Source organism: Lontra canadensis, unplaced genomic scaffold (assembly GCF_010015895.1).
Source record: "Lontra canadensis isolate GAN:19392208 unplaced genomic scaffold, GSC_riverotter_1.0 scaffold110, whole genome shotgun sequence".
In the NCBI taxonomy this organism is placed as follows: Eukaryota; Metazoa; Chordata; class Mammalia; order Carnivora; family Mustelidae; genus Lontra; species Lontra canadensis.
Window position 1 is genome coordinate 5,775,326 of NW_022631104.1, and position 26,584 is coordinate 5,801,909.

General features: G+C 42.0%; 1 protein-coding gene across 2 annotated transcripts in view; it reads left to right on the top strand.

The window, feature by feature from the left end:
* Window positions 1-26,584, top strand: part of MAP2K4 (mitogen-activated protein kinase kinase 4) — a 126,648-nt gene that overhangs the window by 854 nt on the left and 99,210 nt on the right. The window contains exon 2 of one of the 2 annotated variants that reach the window (XM_032840061.1): window positions 10,589-10,621. The exons of the other annotated variant lie outside the window; for it this stretch is intronic. Coding sequence (XP_032695952.1) covers window positions 10,589-10,621 — 33 coding nt within the window. The remainder of the gene's footprint in view (window positions 1-10,588; window positions 10,622-26,584) is intronic. 2 annotated transcript variants of the gene reach the window in all.

Here is a 26,584-nt window from a genome sequence, read left to right on the forward strand (position 1 = left end):
CGCGGGGCCCACCTGGCCCTGCACCGCCCCCGCGGCCGCCCCCGCCGCGCCGTGGCCGCTCACCTGGCGCCGCCCCGCCTGCGCTTCCGGGCCTGAGCCCGCCGGGCCCCGCGACCCGGCCGCGCAGGTAGGCGGCGGCGGCGTCCCAGCCCCAGACCGGCGCCCCCCGGCGCTCCGCCGCCGCAGTGGGGCCCCGCGCAGGGCCATCTTGGCTCCCCGCGGGGCGCAGCTGGAGCCGGCCAGCCCGCGGAGCTGACCTCCCGGCCCGGCGCTCCAGCGGGACCCCGCGCCTGCAAACTTTCGCGGGGGTTCCGCGCGCTGGGAGGGCGAGAGGGGTGGGGGGAGGGGGCGCTCGGGCCTGTGCCACCTGTAAGGTGGTGGTGTAGACAGCCGCGGGCCTGGCGGAGCGGCTTGTCCGGGGCCGGGGGTGTCCGCGTGAGCATGGCAGGCTCAGAATCTCAGCACAGAAGCGAGAAAGAGCGGATTCGGTTCCAGTGGAGGGGGGCAGGCAGTGGAACGCGGCAGGGGTCAAAGTGGTACCGTGTCGCGTCTGGACATCCGAGGCAGCTTCCGAATTCATGGCTGGCTGTCCCCACCGGGAATGCGCATTTAGATCCGTAAGGGCTCCTGACAGGGGTGGTGGTGGCGGTGGGGGGCTGTTGTGAAAATACCAGGCCCCAGCCCATCGGGGGCCATTTCCTTAAGTTTCCTGCGGAATTTCGAGGAGTAATGTTATTTTTAAAACAGGGAATCTCAGAAATCTCTTGACGACTTCGGCTGACTGCTTATGTTACCTTATTAGCGGAATCTGTCGGGGTACCCTTGGTGGTCAGTGTCGCCCTGGTTCCTCTTTGATGAAAAGCTTCCTAAGGGCGCTTTGGTCGGTCTTAACCGGGTGTCTAGGTGTGTCTGAACCGCGTTAGGGTCAACATTTACTGACTATCTCGTGTTTATGAGAGCGTCTGTGATTCAGGAAGCAGAGACAGGATTTTAGTCATTTTTATATCCCGGCTGCCCTCCCTATGAGATAATTCTGATACACATAAAGAATGGTGACATATAGACAGGGTGATGTCAGAGCTCAGAGGACAGTTTCTGTGCAGGCTTTCATCATTAATTCAAATTGAATTCGTTATTGGATGCTACTGTGTTGCACAGCACACTGTATAGACGAAGTGAAACACGGATTTTGTGATCTTACCGCTTTCCAGTCTAGTTGTTGCTGGTGGGGAAATGAAACAGCAAAACGACAACTTAGGGTTGTATTGCTTATGCAAAACGGGTGACTTACAAAGCTTGTGAAAGTAATGCAGGTTTTTTTGGCGGGGAGTTCATGGTGGGGGATAGGGAGGCTGATAGTTTGAAAAAGTTGTATAAATGTATTCATTTTTTTGTTGTTCAAAACAAAATTTGTTGAGCATCTGCCTAGTGCTGGGCATAGACTGTAGTGCTAGGTATGCAGAAAAGAGTGAACAGGGCAGCCACAGCCCTGATGGAGATTACCCTCCCCATGGGATGGGGCAGGGAAGACAATGTGCAGGTAAATAATGGAGAAAAGTGTTACAGAGATAACAAGCTGGGTTTTGTGATGGAAGATTATGGGGAAAGGTGGAGTGCTTTGATAAGATGGTTTAAGAAGACCTCTCTGCAAAGATGAGGGAAACTGTGTATGAGGCTCCAAAGTGGGGAAGAGCTTGAGAGTGTTGTAGGAACGCAATGTCCTTGTGGCTGGGCATTATTCTGACGTTCTCCATGCTTCTCCGCCACCCCTGAATGTCAGTGCCTAGTAAACTAAACTTTCTAACAAGCCAAACCTAATTTCAAAGGGAGGAGGAATACATAGGACTTCTCTTTGAATTATTGATGAATTTTCTTTTACCACTACCATGTCTAGCCTTGATTGCTTCAGGAACCTGCTAGATATATCTCGTTACTTGAACCTGTTTTGGTTCCTTAGAATGAAGAGAAGCACTTGACATTCTCAGGATGTTGTCTAGCACAGTCCAGGTTATAGACCATGAACTTAAAGGCAATTTAGGATCTTTTCTGTTTTGTGTGGTTCGAGCCTAACCTTTCATGCTTCATCTGCCCTAGAGACCTTCAGTTTTAGATCAGACTTCAGAGCCTCAGAATGTTTGGTATATCACCCCCTTGCTCCACTCTACTTCTACTTGCTACCCCGGAACACTGCCTTTCTGGGCGGTGTTAATGACCTCCCTTCTTTCAAGTAACTAGTATTCATATATGGAATACATTTTATCTAACAGACATTAAGAGGTACTTCTGTGTGATAAGCCCTGTGCTGGGCACTGGATAACCCTGTACACTTTTTTCATGGCTTGAGGTTTGTGGCCCAGGAGTGGCCCAATTGGGAGGCATTATTTTCTTAATATCATAATGTTTAAGATCCAGAGCTCTGAAATCCTGGATTTGAATCTCCTCAGGATTTAAGATTTTTGTGACCTAGGGCAAGATACTTAACCTCTCCAAGCTTGTTTCTCAGTTGGAATGTAGGAATAATGCTTACGTCACAGCTTCTTTGAGAATGCACACAGCATAGTCCTGACATATAGTAAGGATGTGATACGTGCCCACCATCACCATTGTTAATAGCAACAATGCTGTTATTTGTAAGGGTGTCCTTAATGGTCTCTTTCATTATTACTAGATGTGTCCCTAACCCCTCATGATCCACTACACAGTTTCTCCGGCTTCATTATTACTGGGTCCTACCCTTCTCACTAATCTGTTGAAGTCCACTTTTCATTGAGCCTTTCCTTTAAGAATATTCCTGATGAGTCTTTATTCTACCTGGATTCAGGTAGAATACCTGCTCGGTCATGTACAAGCTCTGTGACTTGGGACGATTATTCACCTTCTCTGAACTCTGAGTTTCTCATCTGTTAAAATAGGGATACAATCTACCTGACAGGGCTGTTGTGATGATCACATTATTAGATTAATGCACACAGAAGTGCTTGGAAAATTGTAAACTATAAGTATATAAGGATTTTTAATAGACATGGTTATTCACCTGGTTGAATTACTAGACACTTAAAACGTATGACTAGCTATGGTGAGTGCTGTGAAGTGTGTAAACGTGGAGATTCACAGACCTGTACCCCTGGGGAAAAAAAAATATATATATATGTTTATAAAAAATAAAATTATAAAAAAAAACCAAAAAAACGTGTGACTATCTCATAAACACAAGAAGTTTATTTTAGAAGACTTAAAGTAGGGAAAAAATAAAACTTCTGTTAAAAATAAGACTTCTGTATTTCTGTAAACTCTACTCAGCTGAGAAGTGCCAGTTTTTTTTTTTTTAAGATTTCATTTATTTATTTATTTGACAGAGAGAGAGAGAGAGAGAGATCACAAATAGGCAGAGAGACAGGCAGAGGGGGAGGGGGAAGCAGGCTCCCCACTGAGCAGAGAGCCCGATGCGGGTGCCTCAATCCCAGGACCCTGAGATCATGACCTGAGCTGAAGGCAGAGACTTAAGCCACTGAGCCACTCAGGCGCCCAAGTTTTTAAAGCAATTTTTAAAATGTGATTAGAATAGTTAGGATCTACAGTTGATTCTGAAAAACGTGGAGGCATTGGAAAGTACTTGCTACAGGAAGCAGTTATAAAGTGTACATTGTAGGTACCTCTGATTCTCTTAATGAGCTGTTCTAGGTAGGCGGTTTTTCCTTTTTCCTTCTCCGGTCTCAGCTGTAGATGTGTCACAAAACTTACGGACTACTAGTCCAGTCCTTGCTTAGTTACCTTCACCTGAACTATTTATAAATAGCATTTGAAGTAAAAAGATGATCGTTTGGTTCTCCTTAAAAAACACACTTGCACAGGGGCACCTGGGTGGCTCGGTTGATTAGGCATCCAACTCTGGATTTCAGCGCAGGTCTTGGTCTCAGGGTCATGAGTTCAAGCCATGCATTGAGCTCCACGCTGGGTGTGTAGCCTGCTTAAAAACAAAAACAAAACCAGATACACACACACAATAATGTACAGCATGGCAGCCAATGTTAATAATACTATATTGCATATTTGAAAGTTGCTAAGAGTAAATCTTAAAAGTTCTCATCACAAGAATGTAAGTTTTTAGTGTATGGTGATATTAACTAGGCTTATTATAGCGATCATTTTGTGATATGTACAAATATTGAGTCCTTAAATTGTATATCTGAAACTAATGTCATGTATGCCAATTATACCTCAGTACTAAAAAACTTTACAAAATGAGAGAAACACAGAACTTTCAGGTGTAATGGTGGATGTCTGTTAGAAAAGATTTCAGATCAGTACACTTTTTTCTCTCAATAATATTTAAATATATAAAATATGTGTGAAGTGCCTTATTTGTGATTATATTAGACTGTTGTACCATTTAGTCTGTGGTTTCCAAGAACCATAGGAAGATGCCTTTGTTTGGATACTAAAGAACTGAATTGTGCAGACAGTAGATATAGTTCCAAACCCTAGGACTGCTTCCCTTTCCTTCTAGGCAGGCTGAGTACTATTCCCTTACCATTCATGTGACACAACCTGGTACAAAGTCCACCCCAGCAAGTTGGTCCCCTCTCAAAGCACAGTGCATTTCTCTGTTTTCTCTTAAAAACAAGCACAACCCTAGTATTAAAAGACAAAAAGTACAAAAACAGTGCTTTCAATATACTTATTTTCTCTCCTTTTCCTCTCATGTACCTTCAAGTAAATGTGTACTGAAACTCATTTTAAGATGGGATATTAGTTAACCCTGTATTTTGAGTCCTGTTCCCCCCCCCAATAAATTTCTTTATTTTTCTTCCATTTCCGTGAGCAGCTGGATTGCTTTGGGCTCATCCAACCTTCCCTGCTTCCTAGGGGTCAGGAGATCGAAGTCAGCTCTATCATACATAAACCAGGTCAGTCTCTGTAGTCTCCATCTCTCAGAGATAGGGAGTCGGTCCAAGTTACACAACCTGGGAAACCTTCATTCAGATTTAAAGTTAAGAAGGGAAACCAGTAGTTAACACAGCTCTTTTTCACTCTTTCCCTAATTTGATGCTCATAAACACTACTTTAAGGGTAGGTGGACTTAGTTCCCTCTCATAGATTAGGGAACTAACATTCAATGAAGTGATTTGCTCTGGAGGAGGTGGGTTCTGACCCACCCGTGTGACTAGTAGCCTTTCTTCTTATTGCTCAATAGCACAGGGTCACACAGGTTTTCCAAGCTCAAAGCTGTTTCAGCCATTCAGGTCTGAGAGAAGAATCTTTGCCAGAACGATGCAGATTCAGGAATAGAAAAGGGAAATTATTTTAGGTTTCGGTTGGGGAGGGTGGAAGCTCTAAGCAGCCAGCCATGTTTGGGTTGATTTTGGAGCCTTGTTGCTTCCTGATGCTCCTTTCTGTTCTAGAGTTTTAAACTTCTGATGGAGGCTTGACAGTAGCATTTTGGATTAGGAGGCGTTTTGATTGGGAATCTAAAGTAAGTAGAAAATTTTAATTAGGCATTGGCCCAGGAAGCCAGTATAGATTTGAAAGGTAATGGAACTCTTTCATCACTGTACATAATATGTAAAAGGAGCCCATTTAGCAGAAGAGTTAATAATTTATGTTGCTGTCCTGACTAAATTTGACATTTGGTGGAAGTGACTGTCCTGCCAATGGGCATGGGTTTGCTTCCCCCCTTGTCCCCGACCCCAGGAGCTCCAGAAAGTCTTCATGTGTTGTCTCTTCGTGCTCTTGGCAAGGTAGAGAACTATTGTGTACTTATAGAAAGGCTTCAAGGGCCAGGAGTGATAAGATTGGCCTGACTTGTGGCTACACAGTGAAAGGGACCACTGGTTAGTAGTTAACTCAAGATGGGCCTCTCGAAAGAAGGTAACGTTCGTATCGTATACAGCTTGATTCCTGGCAAACACATCATTCCCCACCACATGGAAAGATGATTGAAGTAGGCACCACAGCAGCTTTTTCAAGGCATGTTATGTTCAGCTTACCAAAGATCACTCAAAATTTTTAAAAGGGAGAAATAAGATTAGTGTTACCAGATATATCTGCTATGCCTTCATTGTCTGACCTTACTAAAAAAGTAAGTGATATTAATTGGCTCCCCTGATGTGTGCTGGTATCTCTGAGATCTGGTTTAGCTTCCTGCCAGGGAAAGTATCCACCTTCTTGGACACCAGGGCACCAGGCTGTGTCTGGGAAGGGCTGTGGCAGAATGTAAGGCCTGGGGTGGGGATCCCTAAGCTGTCTGGAGTCCCTCCCTTTTACCTCTCCCAGGGAGACAGGGAATGAAAGGAGAGGGACTGGTTTTGTGTAGGTGGAGCTGGTCTGATGGGGAAAGTGCCAGTCATTGCTCACCTGAGGGAGAGACCAGGAATGATCACTATGGTAGTAATGACCTGCAGTATTATTCCAGGCACTGTTGGACATTTTAGAGATATTGCTTAATCGTCACAGAGTGCTTTTGGGTATTGCTGTTCTATTTTACAGATGAGGAAGTTGAGGCTCATAGAGGTTAGATACTTTCCCACAGTCACAGAGGTAATCAGTTGCTCTCCCTGGGTGTACTCAGGCTTCCCTGAACAAGCTGGAGGTGTTAATACAGCATTTAGTTACATAACCAAAGAGTAAATGAGGTAGTCATTGGCCAGAGGCATGAAAAAGAAATGGATCATGAGGACTGACAAGATCCCAAACTAAAAGCAACTATGGATGGGCGCCTGGGTGGTTCAGTTGTTAGGTGTCTGCCTTTGGCTCGGGTCATGATCCCAGGGTCCTGGAATGGAGCCCTGCATCGGCTTCCCTGCTCAGATGGAGGCCTGCTTCTCCCTCCCCCACTCCCCCTGCTTGTTTTCCCTCTCTTGCGGTGTCTCTCTCTCAAATAAATAAAATCTTAAAAAAAAAAAAAAAAACTATGGAAAGGATTTGATCAGTATTTGTCAAATCATGAATGGTGCTGGACGACACAAACAAGCTGGGACCAACTGAATTATGGTGGACCCCTCTGAAGTTTGAGGCTGGTGAAGCAAGGAAAGTGAAAGGAAACAACAAAGTGGGAGTCAAATCTTTTTTTGTGGAAACCACTCTGAGTACAGTGCACTTGCAAATTTCGGACAAGCCAAGATAAACCCTTAGATGTTAGAGCTGTAATGATGTGCTCTGAGTAACTTTGCAGTTGAGGCCACATGCCACAGTTTTGAGGTTGAATCTGGAAGGCAGCAAACAACTAGACTCTTCCTGCTTGTGTCAGAGGGAAGGCTTGGTAGGTTGCTCTATGGGCATGACCCGGTAAGGTGGCTTTGATTTTCTTTACACTAGTGTGGCTTCATTCTGTAGTTCATAGTCCATTGTCAGCAGTACCCAAATCTGGGATGCCCAGAGACCCGAAAGGAATCACTGAGGAGGTGGGAAACCACTTACACCCCTGTCCCGCACGTACCATCTCCGGGTTATACCATCAACCCAGAGCGGTGGGCCAGGAAGAATGTAAAACCCCATGGGAGGGGGGCTGTGACCCAGGCAAAGTAGGTCCTGACACACTGTTTCCAAATTCTAAGATGAGATTACCTTTTTTTTTTTTTTTTTTTTTTTAAAGTAGCTTCCACACTCATGGAGTCCAACATGGGGCCTGAACTCACAACCCTGAGATCAAGACCTGAGCTGGGATTAAGAGTCAGACACTTAACCATCTGAGCCACACAGACACCCCATGCTGATATTTTTAAATTTTATAGTTAAAGAAGGATCCTGGGGGTCAAGTGAAATGATTTGACTTTCACAGTTGGAACTAGGACCCTGGGCTGACATTGCTTCTTTTTTACTTTCACAAAGACTCTGTGCCTTTTGTTTTTCTATACACATAATGCACATTGTAAACGGTCTTCTATGCTAAGGTAGACAAGCTTACTTTATCTGGCAAATATGGTAATGGTAGGTTTTGAGTCATGGCCAGTGAAGGGCTGTCACGATTGAGGTAACAGTCAGAGAATGAGTAGGAATGTGGGAAAGAGGGTGACCTCATGAGAAAGAGGAGAGAAAAAGCCCTACACAGCTCCATTTCTCTACACCGCCATATATATACTTCTGGATACTTAATCTTGGGGGTCTAAGATTTAACGCAAGTAAGCTCACCTGGGGCCAGATAAAATGAAAAGGACTCAAATTTGAAGTAGAGGATCATGTAGAATTTAGACTCAGGGTATAGATACCAGAATAAAAAAGAGGGAGGCACCTAAGATATTCAAGATTAACTGGTACCAGCAACATATTTAACTGATACCTTAAGTGTGTGGATGGGAAGACAGAATTTCTGAGATACAGGAGACCTCAAAAAGGAACATATGTGAATGAATATTAATGGATGAATTACAGTATAGCCACAATCTGGCTTTGTCTACAGCTAAGGATACTGGAAGTTTTCCCTCACCGTTTCTTTACCACCGTCTTTCTGTTCTTCTACAGGATTGCTGGTGGTCCCCTTGCTGCCTCCCTGCCCTTTGAGTGTAAGGAGCTAGGGGAGGTCTAGAAAGATTTAGCTAATAGCCTTTTATCTGATCTGACTGATAAGACTAAGTGGAATTTCAAAGTGAGCCATTCTGTTCAAGTCAGTGGAGCCCTCCTTGCCTCTGAACTCTGGGGCTGTTAGCAAGTCTTTTCTGAGTAAGAAATGATGTAGAGATGAATGTTGGTGTGAGGCCTCAGAATCCCTTCACTTGGTCACTTATCCATAATAAAAAGAACAAGTCCTGTAGTGACGCTTTGGGAATTCCAGCCTCCTCCATTTTTAGCTACCTGCATTGGTTCTGTACTTGAAGTGGGTTTAACCCCTCATGTTAGAGCAGTGATTGGTGACACTCTGGCATTGTCAGTTACATCTGCCTTGACACATTTTTCCTCCTGGAACTTTTTTTACATAAATGTGCAGACAGATCCAGCTCATTCTTTTTCTTGTATCTTTCAAGTTTACTTATCTTGCTCCTTTCCCCATTCATATTGCTATTCTGTTTGCCTCTCCTCCACTATTATTTTTTGCTACCTAGTAGCAACCAATGAGCTAAAAAGAAAAGAGTGACTATTGACTTAAACTTGTTTCAGTCTTTCCTCCCCTTGCTTCCTCTCCAGTTGTTGCAGGTGAATTTTCCCTTCTTTCTCCCCCACCTGTCCCCCCTCCCCTGTGGGGGGAGGGAGGGTATTAGAAGCTGGGCTTTGGAACTGGTGGCTGGGGAGTGGGAGGATTGCTGAAGCACCAGTGTGCTCTCTGTCTGTGTATTTCTGTCTGTCTCCAGAGAGCCAGTTTCCTCTCCTTGACCTGTGCTCCCCTCATTTTGCCCAGGAGGAAGCTGGCTAGCTTTTAGTCACTTAGGCTTCTAAAACCCATGGATCTCTGACTTCTCTTTCTGAAGTCTCTTCCTGCCGTATGTCTGGTGGGGTAGCAAATTGAGCTTGAGGTGGTAGCTGTGTCCAAGTTTGCCCCAAGGACTTCTGCTGTGAAGTCTTTCCATTCACACTCCCTCCTGCGTTGTCTTTTGTATGATTAGGTAGTAAGCAGGGGGTTACTTTTGGCTAAAGTAGCTACCTTAAGATTTTTCAGGTTTTGTATGTTGTAAGGTCTTTATCTTAGAATCTTAAGCATCTTGGTAACTGGATGAGAAAGACAACTTAAACACATCCTTCCTTTAGTCCTGGCTCTTTTTCTCGAAGTTTTGATTGTGTTTGCATGAATGCAAGCTTGAGTGGATCCTCATTCTGAATTTCCCCATGTTGTTCCCAAAAGCATTCATGAACACAGGCATGGGAAGACTACTAAGAAAACCAGACCCACTTAAACCAAGAGGATGAGATTTTGCGAAGGTTTGGTCATAAACAGCCTATTTTAAACTGAGTGCATTTTACAAAAAATTACATCTGTCTGAATGTAGACATAAGGTATAAGGAGGTCGAGTTGGATTTGGGAAATGAGTTCACAGGTTTTCTTCCTGTAACTTGTAAGGTTCCATTCTGCTGTATCATTCCTAGGGACACAGTCTTCTTGTCAGGCCTCCGTTAGAAGGGTTTCTGCCCCTCCTCACTAGTTCACTGTCTTACGCTTGAAGTTAGCGAATTGACTAGAAAAGGTTGGTTTGAGTGTTGAGGATTCCCAATTTATGACCTACTTTTGAAACCTTTGAATCAGTGTAGCAATTAATCATGAATAGTTCTAAATAGTTTGAGTTAATAAAAATAACCTGTAATATGTTATGAATTTGTGTATTTATAAAATTGACAAGATTATTTTAAAAGTTACTCTTGACTTCCAGGGGCTAATGGCTACTCAGTTTCTCGAATAGATGTGAAAAGTTAAGGTAACGGCAGAATTTAGAATTTAAACTTGACTTCACCTCTGCTTGATAAAGTACAGCTTTATCTGAGACAGCTGACTTTTTTAAAGAAAGTCCATATGTTACATTTATCACTGTGATGGTGGGGCTTATGTGATTTGAACTGTTCTTGAATTGGTTTTGTTCAAATGTAACATAAAAATGCAATGTCATGTTCTAATTTTGGTTTGTTTGATTTACAGTCAATGAACTGGAACTTATCTCTTTTACTTTAGGCTTTCAGATAAACTTCTGTGAAAAGGCACAAAGTAAGCTACAAATTTTATGATACTATGCTTATTTTTTTTTTTTTTTTCATATCCATCTTGGTATTGGGAATGTGTCCACTATTGTTTCAACTAACCAACCATGGCAATTTTATATTAACAGAGCTTCCATTTCTCATTCTTTTTCCAAATACAAAAAAAAAAGTCATTGTTATATTCTTGATTGTAAGTTGTTCTTTTTTTTAAAAAAAAGATTTTATTTATTTATTTGACAGAGATCACAAATAGGCAGAGAGGCAGGCAGAGAGAGAGAGAGAGGAGGAAGCAGGCTCCCCGTAGAGCAGAGAGCCCTATGTAGGGATATGGGGCTCGATGTGGGGATGTGGGGCTTGATTCCAGGACCCTGGGATAATGACCTGAGCTGAAGGCAGAGGCTTTAACCCACTGAACCACCCAGGTGCCCCTGTAAATTGTTCTTGTTTGCACCTGAAATTGAAATAGAAAGATACAGATTTTCAAATGTATGTAGGCATAGAAAGACGTATATAGATATGCAGATGTATGTAGATATGGAAATGTAGGTAGGTCCAGAAAGCAGACTAGATTTAGAAAGATGTACACAGGTATCGAAAGATAGGTTTATATGATGTAGTTATAAAAAGCTATACATAGGTATTTGGACTTAATCATAATTTAGACTACAGGTTGAGGAAAAAGGTTTCTATTAATATTGTGGTGCAAAAAGTATGTCACTCACTCAGAATTTTCATGCTTTAATATTGACTTTTTTGAACCATACCCTTAGAGCATTTTAACTTTCCTCTTTGAAACAGTTTGTTTCTTCCTCCTCCTGCCTCCCTTAACCCACTATAGACTAGTGCTCTATATTAGGACACTAGTCTTTATTGAATACAGAATACGTTTTCTATTAAAGCAAATTTTTTAAGCTAAAACAAATTCATTTTAACCTTAAATATCATTTGTATAAATGCAGTTTCAAAAAACCCTCACTCAAGGAGGCTACTCTCCAGTTGATAAAAAAAAAAATCCCCAAAATGTAATATAACTAGTTTCATCATCTGCTGATTTACTCACAGAATGAGGAAGAATGCGGACCACTTTTTGATAAACATCCTTCTCCCTCCCAGCCTTATTGAGATTTAATTGTCATATAACATTAAGTTGAAGGTGTACAGTGTGATGATTTGATAAATATTGCAAAATGATTATCACAGTATAGTTAGTTAGCACCTTCCTCACCTCACATAACATTAGTATTTCTTTTTGTGCTGAGACCATTTAAGATTTACTCTTTTAGGGGCACCTGGATGGCTCAGTCAGTTAAGCATCTGTTTTTGGCTCAGGTCATGATCCCAGGGTCCTGGGATGGAGCTCCTGGGGCTGGCTCCCCGCTCAGCAGGGAGTCTATTCCCTCTTATACTCTTTGTCAAATAAACAAATCTTAAAAAAAAAAAAGATTGACTCTTTTAGCAATTTTCAAGTATACCATATAGTATTATTAACAATAGTCACCATGCTGTACATTTTGGATCCCCCAGTATAGATCATTCTTAAAAGTTAGTTAGTTCAAAGGAAACAACGTTTAACCTGGAGAAAACATTTCGGCTGTTTTAAAGTTTTCTGATGGAATCAAAATATTTTATAATTTCCATTGGCTGAACATTGTGACTTCCTTTGAAATGTAGTTAGTAAAAATTTATTTCTGGAATGGTTCACTCATGATAAATAGTAGGGCAGCTAGGCCATAGGATACAATTTTTTAATTGATTCATTATTATTATCCTTTTCTTACCTTTACCTAGCAATAACATGTGATTTCCTGTCCATAATGAACCTACATATATGATATACATCTATATGTAATGAAGTTACAACTTTGATTTTATGCTGTTTTTAATTTTAATACACTTCAATAATTTTTAGTTTAAAAATATTTGTTTAATGTTTAATATAATTTTAATTTATGTGTGGACAAAATCTAAGAAAAATGCCAACATTTTAAAAATTTAAAGCAGCATTCGCATTGTCCTTTTTTCTAACTTAGCCTAGTTGGGAACACAAAACAAGAGAAATGTACTGACTTTATTAAGTTTAAATTTGTGTATGCAGTGTCCATAAAAAGCTCTATAGCTAGATGAAAAGTCCCTCTAGACCGTCTAAATGGCTCTGTCCCTTTTCCGTTGTTCCAGCAACTGCAGATCAGCAATGCTGCCCACTTGGAAGAGCCGCACATGGGAGCATGTATATTCCCACGTTGATGCTCACTTTGGGTTTTCACTACCCCTTCACACTGCCTTCTCGTGTCTCCTTTTTTATTTTTCCCCCTCTTTGTGGGAGGTTGCCCTCTTTGTTTTCCAGCTTTTGGGATTCAGTACAGTTTGATACACTCATTCACAAAACACGTTTTGGACACGTCGGTGCATAGCGAGAGGGAAACGATTGGTCTGCAAGTAAGTTAGGTCCTTGCCCTTAGTGAGCTTGCAGTGTAGTGACTTGAGTTAATCCTGGCTCGGTTCTGAGTGTTCAGCGGCGGATGCTACAGATTGATTCGCAGCTGGACCCAGGGTGGGGTGGCGGAGGAGGACAGGCGAACCGGGCACCTTTGCTCTGCTGAGGTCCTGAGCGAGAACAGCACAGTGGGCGGAGGTTGCAGTGGGTCCCTGAGAGCTGCTTCAGTGATTGGAGATCGTGGCTCAGAGATCCAGCGATGGGCTCGCCCTGCTTTGCAGTGAAGCTGAGCTGTCCGTGACTGGGACCTCAGTGGGAGACTCGGGGGGAGTGTGCACGCATACCTGGGACGGTCGGAGCAGGAAAGTTGGTACGTATGGCCAGCTCTAAGTTGACACCATTTGTTTTTGTACTAAACTGTAAGTTTTCAGTTGCTTACATCCATAACTTTTTCCCAAGATTGGTCCTGCTTTAAAAATTACAGTTTTGTAATGTTTGCAGTCTTACCTTTGAAATACATGAACTTGATGTTAAAAGTGGTCATTGCCTCTTTGAAAATAGAGGGCTTGAAATCACTCAGGTAGTCTTTTCTCATCCAATAGAGCATACTCAAGTGTGAGAATCTTCTGTTTTATTCTAAGGATGTTTCAAAATTATCGGAAGGCTTTACATTTACTTCATTAAGAATATTTGTATGTCATACAATGGTTGTAGGAGGGAATGGGGTGCAAAGAGCACAAAATTAGATACTGTTAAAAGTCAGTGAGTACAACTGCTTCAAACGTTCAATTCTCCATCATAAATCAGAAAGACTTATTGTAAGATGATTCTGATGACTAATGGAAGCTCTGAAGGATTAATTTTTCCCCATTGTTTGACTTTCACATAGTTTTTGTTTTTTAGATTGTTACATCACTATTCCAATTAGTTTACTACAATTGCCTGTTTTAAGTTAGTGGAGTTTTATTGGAAATGTGTGTGTGGGCATTTACACACACAGTGTGAGATTGCCTATTTAATGTTGGAGTCAGATTTTTATAGAAATTCAATAAAAATCCACTTTGTACCTCATGGTCTTTTTTTTTATCAATTATAGTTTGCATTTATTTGCCTTTTGGTTTTCTAAATAAATTTCTTTAAGATAATATGTTTTTAAGATAAGTAAATAGATGAAGTTATAATTATTTAAGACAACAGTGTTATATTTCTTTTAACACTGTTGGATTGTCACATTATTCTGAAGTCTGAATGTAAGACTACTTTAGGGAACAGTGTTCTTTCTGATTAGAGTGCCTGCATTTGGAAGGTTGATTAATTTATCATTTATCATTTGGAGATAATGATTTTATACTTATAAAGGTGTTTATGTGACTTCTGACCAAGTTTGAATGACCAAATTTGAATGATGATATCTCAGTGGCTTTAATCAGCTAACCTAAACACAGTTCTTCAGAATATGATTTGCTTTGCTTTATAGAATCGATTTTTGGGGCCCCTGGCTGGCTCAGTGGGTTAGAGCTTCTGCCTTTGGCTCAGGTCATGATCCCAGGGTCCTGGGATCGAACCCCGCATCGGGCTCTCTGCTCAGCAGGGAGCCTGCTTCCCCCTCTCTGCCTGCCTCTCTGCCTCCTTGTGATCTCTGTTTGTCAAATAAATAAATAAATAAAATCTTTAAAAAAAATCAATTTTTGGTGGTGGGGGGTCAGTGATATGCCTAGAAATATTTTTTGAGAAGTGCTTTTACAGATGTCAAATTTACCCTAGTGTATTAGCATTCTGATTTTTTTTTTGTTTGGGTGAGAATTATGACTTATTAAGGAGCCCACACCATAGGGTTCTGGAGTGCTAAAGACAAGTTTGGGTAGAGTCTTACAACTTTTCTGTAGCCTTTACTCTTTTTGGTAGCTTTGAAAACTTTTTTTTAGTGGCTTTTAAAAATTGTTTTACTTGGGAAAGTTTACATAAACAACAGGATCTTTATTTAGAAAATTATGTGCTCCAGAGCTGACTTTTATTCTTGAAGTCACAAATAGAAATTGGATTACAGGTAGTGGTTGGTTTTGGTAACACTGCACATCAGAGTATTTGGAGAAAAAAATGGAGGTATCCTAATGACAGATTCTCATTTAATTGTGAAACTTCTCTTTTTTTTTTAATTTTTAAGATTTTTTTTATTTATTTGAGAGAGAGGCAGGTAGAGTGCATGAGCGGAGAGAGGGGCAGAGGGAGAGGGAGAAGCAGACTCCCCATTGAACAGGGAGCCCAATGCCCCATCCCAGGGCCCTGAGATCATGATCTGAGCCGAAAGCAGACACTTAAATGACTGAGCCATTGAGGCGCCCCATGAAACTAGTCTTTTACAGTAAGCATCCCTAATTGTTTTTAAGTTGATAATAATAAAAAGAAACCATAAAGAGGAGGAAGGATGTTTTGTACATCTTTCCAGAAACTTGAGGAAATCATTAATAAGTTTACTGACCTGATAAGTGTTCATAAAAGGTGATGTTTTGCTTGAGAGTATTTAACTGTATTGGAGGTAGAGTATGTAGAAAATCAGGGGAAGGAAGTAGTGGAGGGAGTCAGGCCATCCTGCATTTAAACTAAGAGCTTAGAAAATTCAATGGATTACATTTCTAATTTTCCATTTTATGTAGCAAAAATTTATACCCAATGGCTAAGATTTTACCATTTGGAATTTATGAAACTCAGCTAAGTTTTTTAGCAATCACAAACAGAATGCTGCTGTGGGAGGCTAACAAGTTTTATTTAAATTTATATAGTTTATATGGAATTTACTGTTTATTTATTTATTTATTTAAGATTTTCTTTATTTATTTGACAGAGATCACAAGCAGGCAGAGAGGCAGGCAGAGAGAGGAAGGGAAGCAGTCTCCCTGCTGAGCAGAGCGCCTGATGTGGGGCTTGATCCCAGGACCCTGAGATCATGACCTGAGTCAAAGGCAGAGGCTTAACCCACTGAGCCACCCAGGCACCCCAAAATTTACTATTTATTTATATTTTAAGTTTATATGCTGAAGTTAGTTGACAGACAAGGCTTTTGTAAGATTTGCCATAAGCCCGACTAGCATCCAGAATACTCACTTTGTGGACCATGGTAAACTGCCTGTGGAAAGTCCATCTGCTTCGAAACAACTTTTAAACAAGTTATAGCCCAAGAATTGTAGTAGTGGTACAGTCAGAGTCAAGGTTCACACAATCCCGTTATACTGTATATCATTACAAGGGGAATGTTGCGTAATTGTCTTTGATCTTGAAAGTGGAGGGAACATTAATCCCTCCTGAAGAATGGTTTTGGTTGCTAGGAGAAGGAAGGTTTTGAATAGCTATTGCACCTTAAAAATCTTTTGGAGAAGCTTAATGTGTGGTGTTTTTGAGCAAGAAAAAAATGAGTGATAATCCTACAGTGCAGAAAGTTTTCCTTCACTGGCCCGTTGAACTTCACTATTGGCAATGTTGGGCTGTTTGACAAAAAAAAAAACCAAAAAAACCTTTTGTGGTTGGGCAGCTACAGGGCAGAAATTTTGTGGAAGGTTTCCAGAGTGTATTCCCAACTAAATCTCTAAGTAATCAAAGTGGTTTTCAATTTAAAGTGATGGTTTTCAAACAAGGTATAGCAAATACTTGGGATTCTCATGACATGATTTTATGAGTGCTTTCAAAATCCAGATGCAAGTGTCTAGATGAAAAGGTGTACTAGAAGAAAGTTTTATAAGAAACTTTTACACAACCCAGGCTGGTGTTCATCTTCTCATTAGGCAGAGTAAGATGAACAGTAATCAGAAATGAAAATCAAGTGTATACAATCATTCCCTCCCCTGTAGGGAACCTTGTATAAGGTTAAATAAACAGAGGCACGAATGTAACATTGAACAAATGTGCTAATGATAAGAGGCACTGGGTCTTTAAAGATGAATTCGATCTAGAGCCTGCTCTGAGGGAGCTTGTGTTCATTGAGAGATTGAACATGTAGAGACAGACTGGCAGAAATGATGATCACGGTAACAGGTAACCCATTTACAGGCTGCCAGACCCTGTTCCGAGCAGGTTCTGTTAACTTCTTTAATTCCTACAACTTCACGAGGCAGGTATAGTAACTATTATGCCTAGAAAGGTTAATAAGTCAGTCTTCCAAAGTCATCCAGCTAATGAGTGACAGAACTGTGTGACCTTCCTCTGGTCATAGTCGACATGCTGTAAACCATTGTGTTTTCTTACTTGGAAGAAAGCAGGGGTGCTCGTAGGACTAATTTTCTTTCTTTTCTTTTTAAGAAATATTACTTACTTATTTATTTATTTATTAGAGAGAGAGAGACAGAGACAGAGATAACGAGAGAGAGCACAAGCGGGGAGGAGAGGGAGAAGCAGGCTCCCTGCCGAGCAGGGAGCTGGATGCGGGACTTGATCCCAGGACCTGCCATCATGACCTGAGTTGAAGGCAGACGCCCAGCCGACTAAACCACGCAGGCGCCCTAGGATTGATTTTCTAAACAGGCGGCTTTCAGGCGGCCTTCACTTGCAGATGAGCGTGAGATCTGGACTCATCACGTGTATCATTTCTGATCTTCTGGCCTTGGAGAGTTTCAGTGTTCTCTAATTAGCTTGGCTGAACGTTAAGTGGAAAGAGAGTCCTTCTTTCGTCTCTGAAGTTAGGACATCGGGGATCTACCACTAGGAGAAAACTTGATAATTAAAGAAATACATACTATTCTGGCTTAGACAGACACAGAGAACGAATTGCTTCCAGACTCTCCAATGACTTTGTATATCCAGGGAGCAGCTGACCAAGATGAGACACGAGAGTCCCGAACAAGGTGGCGTAGCCTTGTGCCGTGTGAGGATGGATTTGTATGCAGACTCCTCACAACCCGTTCATGCTATTGGCAAGAGCTTCATGTCCCCCTGACTTCCTGTCTATTACGGATGGTAGAAAGAATGTTGTTTAATTTTTAAAAGCTTCGGATGAAAGAAGTGTAATATTAGCCACCCCCATGAGCCCCTAATATCCCATCAGCGGTTACCAACCTGGGGCCTCTCAGTATTTCATGTGCTCTCCTCCCTCTGCCCATGTCTGCTTAAGTATCTTCACACTGATTCTGATTTTCAGGATGTCCACGTTTGTGTCGGTCACAGTCTTCTCAGCGATAAAGACTCTTAAATGCATAACCTCAGACCATTGTCACATTGGTAAATAAATAAAACACTGTTATCAGATAGCCACTCTGTGTTCAGATCTCCTTAGTGCTCTACGGACATTTGCAGTTGATTTGTTCAAGTAAAGATCTCAGCGAGGTCCACACATAACTGCGTTTGGTTGATATGTCTCTCGGTGTCTTTAAATCTATAGTGGTTTCCTCTTCTTTTTTTCTCTGGCCATTTATTCCTTGAAAAAATTGGGTCATGCATTTTGTAGCTTTTTGCATATTTTGGATCTGGCTGATTACGTTCTTTCAGTAATTAGTGTTTTACAGGTTCCTTGTTGCCCTGTAGCTTCTGTTAACTGGCAGTGAGAGATAGAGGCTTGATCACATAGAGATTCCAGTTTTTGGCAGGAAGGCTTTAATGGATGGTGTGTATTTTTTGTTGCATCACACCAGGAGGCACAGGATTTCTGATTGTAGCCCAGATTAATCACTGGGTTTAGGTGCTATCAGTGAGAAAGGTCCCCGTGAGCTTTTCACCTGATGGTTTTAGCCATCATCAGTGATTTTTGTCTAAATTATTTCATTGGGGACTGATTAACTCACACTGCCAAACATTGTGGGCTCTGCAAAGAGTAGCTATACTCAGCCAAAAAACCCAGCATTTGGGTTTGGGCATACCATTGGATGCAAGTTAAATGGAGCATTGATCACCTCTGACTTAACTGCACCACTGTTGAAGAACATGAACATATGTGTCTCTATGTGTCTCTGGGTGCACACATACACACAGACATTTATTGTGCCTTTCTGTACTTTGGGAGAATTGAGACTGGAAATCTATCTACATGCCCAGGAACATAAGTCAACCTCTCCTTTATTTATTTTTTTTACTATTTTTTTAAAGATTATTTATTTATTTATTTGACAGAGAGAGAGAGAGAGAGAGAGAGAAAGAGATCACAAGTAGGCAGAGAGGCAGGCAAAGAGAGAGGGGGAAGCGGGCTCCCCTTCCAGCAGAGAGCCCGACGCGGGGCTCGATCCCAGGACCCTGAGATCATGACCTGAGCCAAAGGCAGAGGCTTAACCCACTGAGCCACCCAGGCGCCCCTCAACCTCTCCTTTAATCAGGGTTCTTTTTTCGCTTTTTAAAATCTCTTAATCTCTGAAGATGATTAGAAAACATGTCAAATACTCGTTCTTGACATTTTTTGGTGAAGTTGAAGAATTCGTGAATGTGTGAGACCAGTTCTGCCACATTAAGATCCAATTCCAAATCAGAGTCTGGCTTTGCTTATTAATTTCCGTTCATTGCTTAGAATGCTCAGGTCCTCTAGGGCATTGCCTTCCCATTACTTGGGTGCCAGCATTAGTCATCAAAAGGCAGGGTGGTGAGAATAGAAGTAAGTTAGAGTTCTCATCCAGGATATAAAAAAAACCTGGGGAACTACTTGGCGTTCCGGTGAACAATTGCCTTTTCAGTGATGGTGTGGTCTTGTCCAACAGGTGTCATTATGCACCCTTCAGTAACAAAAGTGTCTTCCCCAGCTCTCCTTTTTCACTATTCCTGTGTAGGTAACGCTCTTGTAACTGAATTATTGAAGTCTCTCCTTTATGATGTTCTACAACTGATTTGATCACACCCGGTTTGTAGACAACCAGTTGGAGAAATTGCCATCAAAATCCTCCCATTCAGGAAGCAGAAGGGATACAACGTATCCTCTTTGAGTGCCATTTACTCTCTTGATTGATTACTCTTACTTTATTTTAACCTTTCAAAAACCTTAATTTATGGAATACATTTATGGGCAACAAATAGTATTTCTGTTCGCTAAGAAATGAAAGTGTTATATCTTAATGGTTTTTAAATTGGGAGGAATTATTCAGTGGGGTCCAAAGAAGCTCTTCAGATACTAAGAAGAGGAGTGTGATAGTGCTGTAGTTGTTCCTTGTGCGTACATAGTATTAGCTTTGTGTACAGGAGGCTCACTCACTTTCCACCTTTGTTACTTGCTTTGGTAGTAACACAATTGGATTTGAGTTTAAATTTAGATCATAGATTATTGCTTAAAAATTAAAAAGTATATATAGTGTAATGCAGCATTGAAATGGAAAAGCCATTTGAGTATACAAAAGATTGTCACATGTCACGCAACCCACGGCCGGTAAAAATACCAAGTATGTGTGGTGCCTGGCTGGCTCAGTCAGGAGAGCAGGTGACTCTTGATCTCAGAGTTGTGAGTTCAAGCCCCATGTTGGGTGTAGAGATTACTTAAAAAAAAAAAAAATCTTAAAAAATAAAAATAACCCCCCCCAGAAAACACCAAATATCTTCTTGAAGGCCAGAACATGGCTAATTTATGTGTCTGTTGTGTGCAAGGTAGTTTTGCTACAGCGTCTGTGATGTAATAAAAAATATAGTTGGTACTTGTCCCAGGTACCTGGCACAGAACTCCTACAGCCACTGGAATATTCCAAGTGATAGAATTGTCTTTTGTTATTCATAACAAGCCCCTTCCTTCCTACCAAACCAGAGATTATGCTAATGAGCTAAGGCTTCTGGCTAATTTCTTCAGAGAACGTAATTTCTTGCCATACATATTTTGATTAATGAGAAAAAAAAGCAAAATGTGAGCTTGGATTACCCGTTTATTCAAGAAATGTTTGCGTTCTTGTGCTGTGCTGTTCTGAGAAGTCCTGAGTCACTGGAGTGCTAGATCGAATTACCAGTGGTCAGAAATCATCCAGATGAATATTTAGGCTCTGTATGTGAAGAATGCTTCTATTCAAATCTTGACTGTGTTTCTGAGGAGAGAGGTTGTTATATCGATAAAGGAAGACTAGTTAAAAATGGTATAGTGTGATTTTTTATTTATTTTATTTTTTGCCCTTCCTCTGCAGTTACTAAATGATTGCTGAGCTACTGCTGGTGTTTTAGAATTAGGGAAATTATCTTTGAAATAAGGCTTTACTTCTGTGTTAGGTAGCGCAGGCTACCGGAAGAAGGCTTGCATTCTCCTGCTTTGCAGCAGTAAGTAGCCAGTGTGTCTGGTGCAGGTTGTCTTACCATCAGCGCACATAGTCAGTGAAGGTTAGCCTTCTGGTCATGTAGGAGTGCCATTTAGTGGTAAAAGATTACCTGAAGGCTCTCCAAATTATCTTAAATGAATGAAAATATATGCAAAATTATGTATATGAACAAAATTGATTCCTGCCTTCGCCTTTCTGGATTCCTAAGGACATAGGGTGAAAAAAAAAAGGCAGGGGGAGGATATTACAGGTGAAATTTGATATGCTGCTAGGAACTTTTTGCTTTGGGATAAGCAAATTGGACAATAGGGTAAGGGAGTCAGGTGTTTTCTGGAGACCAGGGAGAAGTCAGCTTGGAATAAAAAGTTAGCTCTGAGCCATTGCAGAGCCAAATAGAAAGGAAAAGAAGTAAATAAGACCTTCTATCTGATTTTCCTGAGCTAGCTTAATGTGGTCATGTATGTTCATTCTTTAAGAAGATCTTTCTTAAATCAACTTAAGTTGATAATATGTCCATTCGGTTTATAAATTGACTGCTGATATATGTTAGAGAAAATATATTCATAAACCATATTTTCCTACTTTAATTGAATTGCAATATTTTTAACCTGTTTTTAGGCTTGAATATAGATTTGGATAGCATAAAAAAACAAACATGAGTATTAATGGAAATAGGAAAAATGAAACTGACTTAATATTCTTCACTTTTCAGTGTTTCAGATTTTGACAATGCAGTGTTTTGACAAGCAGTTCTCCAGTGTTTTGATGTCCGCTGAGTGTGCCAACAGTTCAGTTCTATTCTAACAGTACCTAGCTGTGGTTAGCATCAGATCCTGCAGGTTAAAGGGGTCAGCCCCACAACACTACCTCCACTTCAGATCCAGCCGCAAATGGGGTGCCCACGTCTACTTGGCCAGTCATGGATTAGAGGGCTCCCATGACTCCACTGCCAGGTTCTGTTGTCTGCTAGAACGGCCCACAGAACTCAGGAAAACACTTATTTTTATCAGTTTATTATAAAAGAAACAGTTCAGGAGTAGTCAAATGGAAGAGATGTGTGGGGCAAGGTATGGAGAGAGAGGACAAAGAGCTTCCATGCCTTCTCTGGGGAAGTCGTCCTTCTAGTACTTTGAGTGCTCACCAGCCTGGAAGCTCCTGGAGCTCGTTGTTTTGTAGGGGTGGGGGGTTATGGAAGTTGCACTGTAGGCACAATTGATTAAATCATTGACCATTGTGATGGCCAATTTCCAGCCCTTCTCCCCTCCATGGAGGTTAGGGAATGGGACCAAAAGTTGCTCTTAGCACTTGCTTTTTCTGGAGACTAGCCTCCCATCCTGAAATTAGGTAGGTGTAGTGCCTGTGGGGGAGTCCCCATGCCCTGTCACCTCATTAGTATAATCTCTGGTTTGGTAGGAAGGGAGGGGCTTGTTATGAATAACAAAAGACAATTCTATCACTTGGAATATTCCAGTGGCCATGCCAGGTACCTGGGACAAGTACCAGGCATATTTTTTATTACATCACAGACGCTGTAGCAAAAGTACCTTGCACACAGCAGACCCATAGCTTCGAATCTGTCAGCTTTCCGTGAGGGCTCGTCTACACTTCTACCTAGAAAGAAGAATGGGTGCCAGTATCATTGAGACAGTGGATGGTTGATTGTCTTTTGTGAAAAAGGATCGGTATGCCCAACCTCCCAGGACCAAGGGAGTACGTACCTTCACTGTGATGCTGAATTACCTGTGTCTTACAGTTTTCTTTATCCTAACCCACTCGTTAGTGAAGTTCATGTAGGACTGAGTCTGGAAGAGTTATTTGTGACAGGTCAGAATCCTCACTGGTATTTCAGGCAAACAAAGGAAGAAATTAATGTTTGATAAGAATCTGACTTTGTTCTGTGGCTAATATTATTCTAAGTAAACTCTTCAAGAGGGACAAGTACAATCTGGTTGTTGCGGTGGCTCCTCAGTTTGGGTGCTGCTGAGAGCACGTTACCTGTCAGTGGAAACGTAGCTTGCCTTGGCCTCTGGCCTTGGCTACTCACTGGAGCTCAGGTCGGTGGCTTTTAGCCCAGAACACACTTGTGTTCCCTCCACTGTGTTGTACAAGTGTTCTTTCCCTCACGTCATGGCACATATGAAAAAGGTTTGAAGCACTGATTGAAACAAGACTGATGGCATAGTTAGGAAATACGGTTAATGTGCCTATTTCATTTCTGGGGGGTGGACGTTAAAATGGTAGTGGTAGATAGTGGGGTCTACCAAGCAGGAAGAATAAATGTGGCCTGAGACCAATGGGCACTTTGGTTCCTTTAGTTAGAGTTCAAGCCAGCTGTTCTGAGACTGTCTGCTGTGTGGTGTGTCCCGACAGTGAGGTGGGCTAGAAGCCAGTGACGTGGGCCCCAGGGTATTGGTGACAGCTGGAACAAGCCTTGTGACTTTCCTTGACCCAGTTTTCATAAGTGTATGTGTCATGTGCCTCGTCCCACTAGAAAGGTGGCTACCAAGAAGTATGAGTCTGTCATGTGGATGATTTTCCAGAAATCCTAATATTGTGCTGCTGGTATGTGGTAAGATAGTAACTTGAAACTTTGGGGAGCTGATGAAGAGTTTAAATAGAATGTCGAGGGGTCTTACTGGGAGGTAGAGGTCACCACATGGCCTGTGTATAGCCCAGGAGAAAGGACCACTGACCTTCCCGCACAGCATGTCTTGGTGGGTTTGATCAACACAGCATTTATGTCTCAGTTGTATCCATGGGGCCCCTGTTGACATGTTCACAGATTTAAGGCTTAATGTAAATGCCTTGTGGGTTTGGCTGTTTTAGGCATGACATGGATTTTAAAGTGTTCTGAGCACCTGGACAGGGTGCTGAGTACCTTTACTGACTTGGTATGAACGTTCTCCTGTCCTGGCCAGGACCCACAACACCCTAATAGTTGCTGTGTGTCTGTGGGAACGGAATTTGTGCAGGTGTGTAGGTCAGGCCTTTTTTTTTTTTTTTTTTTTTTAAGATTTTACTTAATTATTTTAGAGGGTAGAGTGGGAAGGAAAAAGAGTCCCAAGCAGACTGTGCTCTGAGTGTGAGTCCAACACAGGGCTCAACCCCAGTAACCCGAGATCAAGACCTGAACTGAAACCAAGAGTTGGATGCTCAACCTGGCGCCCCCAGGTCAGGTCTTAGGATGAAAGAGCTGTGTAGGGTGGTTCTAATAGAGAACGCTACACAAGTGGGGGCCAAATGAAGAACCCAGAATTATCAGCACCTTCTTTCTCTTCTCCCCGAAACTGGGGTTGGGGTTGTGTTGGCAGTAACAGGTGACACCTTTTTGGTACCCATTTGGAACCTTCGCAAGGTGGGTGTGTAATGTGTAACTGGAATTCCCACTCGGAGTCTCATGGAGGCTGTGCTTCCAAACCCCTGGTGCATGACTTCTGGAAGGAGCGGTTTGTCTTGGATAAGCTTTTCCTGTTTTGTTGGAGATTAAAATATTGTTAATTTTAGCTGATAGAGGACCCCCCCACCCTGACACACACACTCTTGGTCATTTCAGAAGGTTATGACTTCAGCTGGGGCTGTGTGGTTTTGACAAAGGTGCAGAGGTGTATTTTTTTTCCCCCTCAGTGAACCTGGGGACCTCACAGGAGAAGGGGGACTGTGGCAATCCAAAGTCAAGGTTCTGCTTGACAGTGTTGATTCCAATAGCATGACTGTGTGGAGGGGCATTCGAGTACTGTTTATTTCAGTAAAGCCTTGGCGTTTGTGCTGTGTTGGTAATCCTGAATGAGCTGGCTCTCCCATATTTTTGAAGAGTTTGGACTAATCAGGCCTTGGCCAGTTTAGCCTGCGGAATTAGTATTTGCTCGTTGGTAGTAGACGTTCGGCTCAGAATCTGACCCAAGTGGGGCATTGTTGTTGGCTTTAAATAATTGCTAGCTCAAAGGTTTGTCTATCTGTAGAAATTCATAATAGTGACATTGTGCATAATTGAGGTAAAATTACTGGTGACCATAGAGGGGCACGTAATCAATGTCAGAGTTGATGGTTAGGGGAACCCAAGAATGAAGAATCAGTATGAGTTTGTTTGTTTGTTTGTTTGTTTCTTTCTTTCTTCTTTTTCTTCCTTCCTTCCTTCCTTCCTTCCTTCCTTCTTTTTTAAGATTTTGTTTATTTATTTGACAGAGATCACAAGTAGGCAGAGAGGCAGGCAGAGAGGGGGAAGCAGGCTCCCTGCTGAGCAGAGAGCCTGATGTGGGGCTCAGTCCCAGGACTTTGGGATTATGACCTGAGCCGAAGGCAGAGGCTTAATTTACCGAGCCACCCAGGCGCCCCTCAGTATGAGTTTTTAATGTTAGATTTGGAAGGATGTTAGGGCATATTGTCTGCTTCATTCCATGACGCTTGGTAAACTCTCCATTTTACTGCGATGGAAGATGAGTTAAAAAAATTTTTTTCCCATGTTGGATGATCACCTTTGGGAGTGAGTTGAGGCTTTTCAGCATGCAGACTCTCCCTGAAAACTTTTATTAATCAAACCAGGTCTCCTATTGAAATGCAGCCTCCAACCAGTAAAATGCTTTTTTTGCCTTTGCCTGGAGTCCACAGAATCTGCTAGAAATGGTTACGCCTTTGTGTCAGAGCAGTGTCCCTTTAGGCTCTGGTAGAGGAATGACAGAGTCCTTGTTATTCCAAGTTACAGAAATCTTTCTACCCGAGAAGACCTGTAGGAATCATCTGCCAGAGGTGGACAAGGGTGAGAGTGAATTATTTCAGTTCTTTCTTTGGCAGCAGAGCCTCCAAGGCCCTAAGCCTGTCAGGTGAGGAAAATGTTTAACGTTTAGGAAGCATGGTTATCCGTGATCTCCCACCCTGGTTCAGGACCTTGCTGCCAGAAACCCGGGCATAACTGCTAATGCAGGGTGGGAGCGAATGAGTGACGGCTGACTATGTCAGCCACAGTAACACCTTTGCTCCTGCCAGCCCTGCTCAGAGGAGGGGAACATCAGTCCTGTGCCGCAGGAGTGGGGACCGCAGCAGAGAGGTGAAGTCACTTGCCCAGGAGCATATAGCTGAGAAGTAGCAGAGCTGAGTGTCAAGACCAGGTAGCCTGGCTTTACCACCTCATACTGTGTTCCTAGCTTCTAATTGAACGCCATTGGGATGCTGGCTTTGGGTAAGAACAGGGATTTTTATTGGCACAGGAGTTGAAAGGAATCTACAAAGCAAGCTGAATTTCTTGGTTCCTTTGTTGCTCATATATTTTGTTGGTTTAAAAGATCAGACACATTCTTTCCGGTTCTTCATTTTTAGAGAACTTACCAATTTAACTAACTTTTCAATTAGGTTT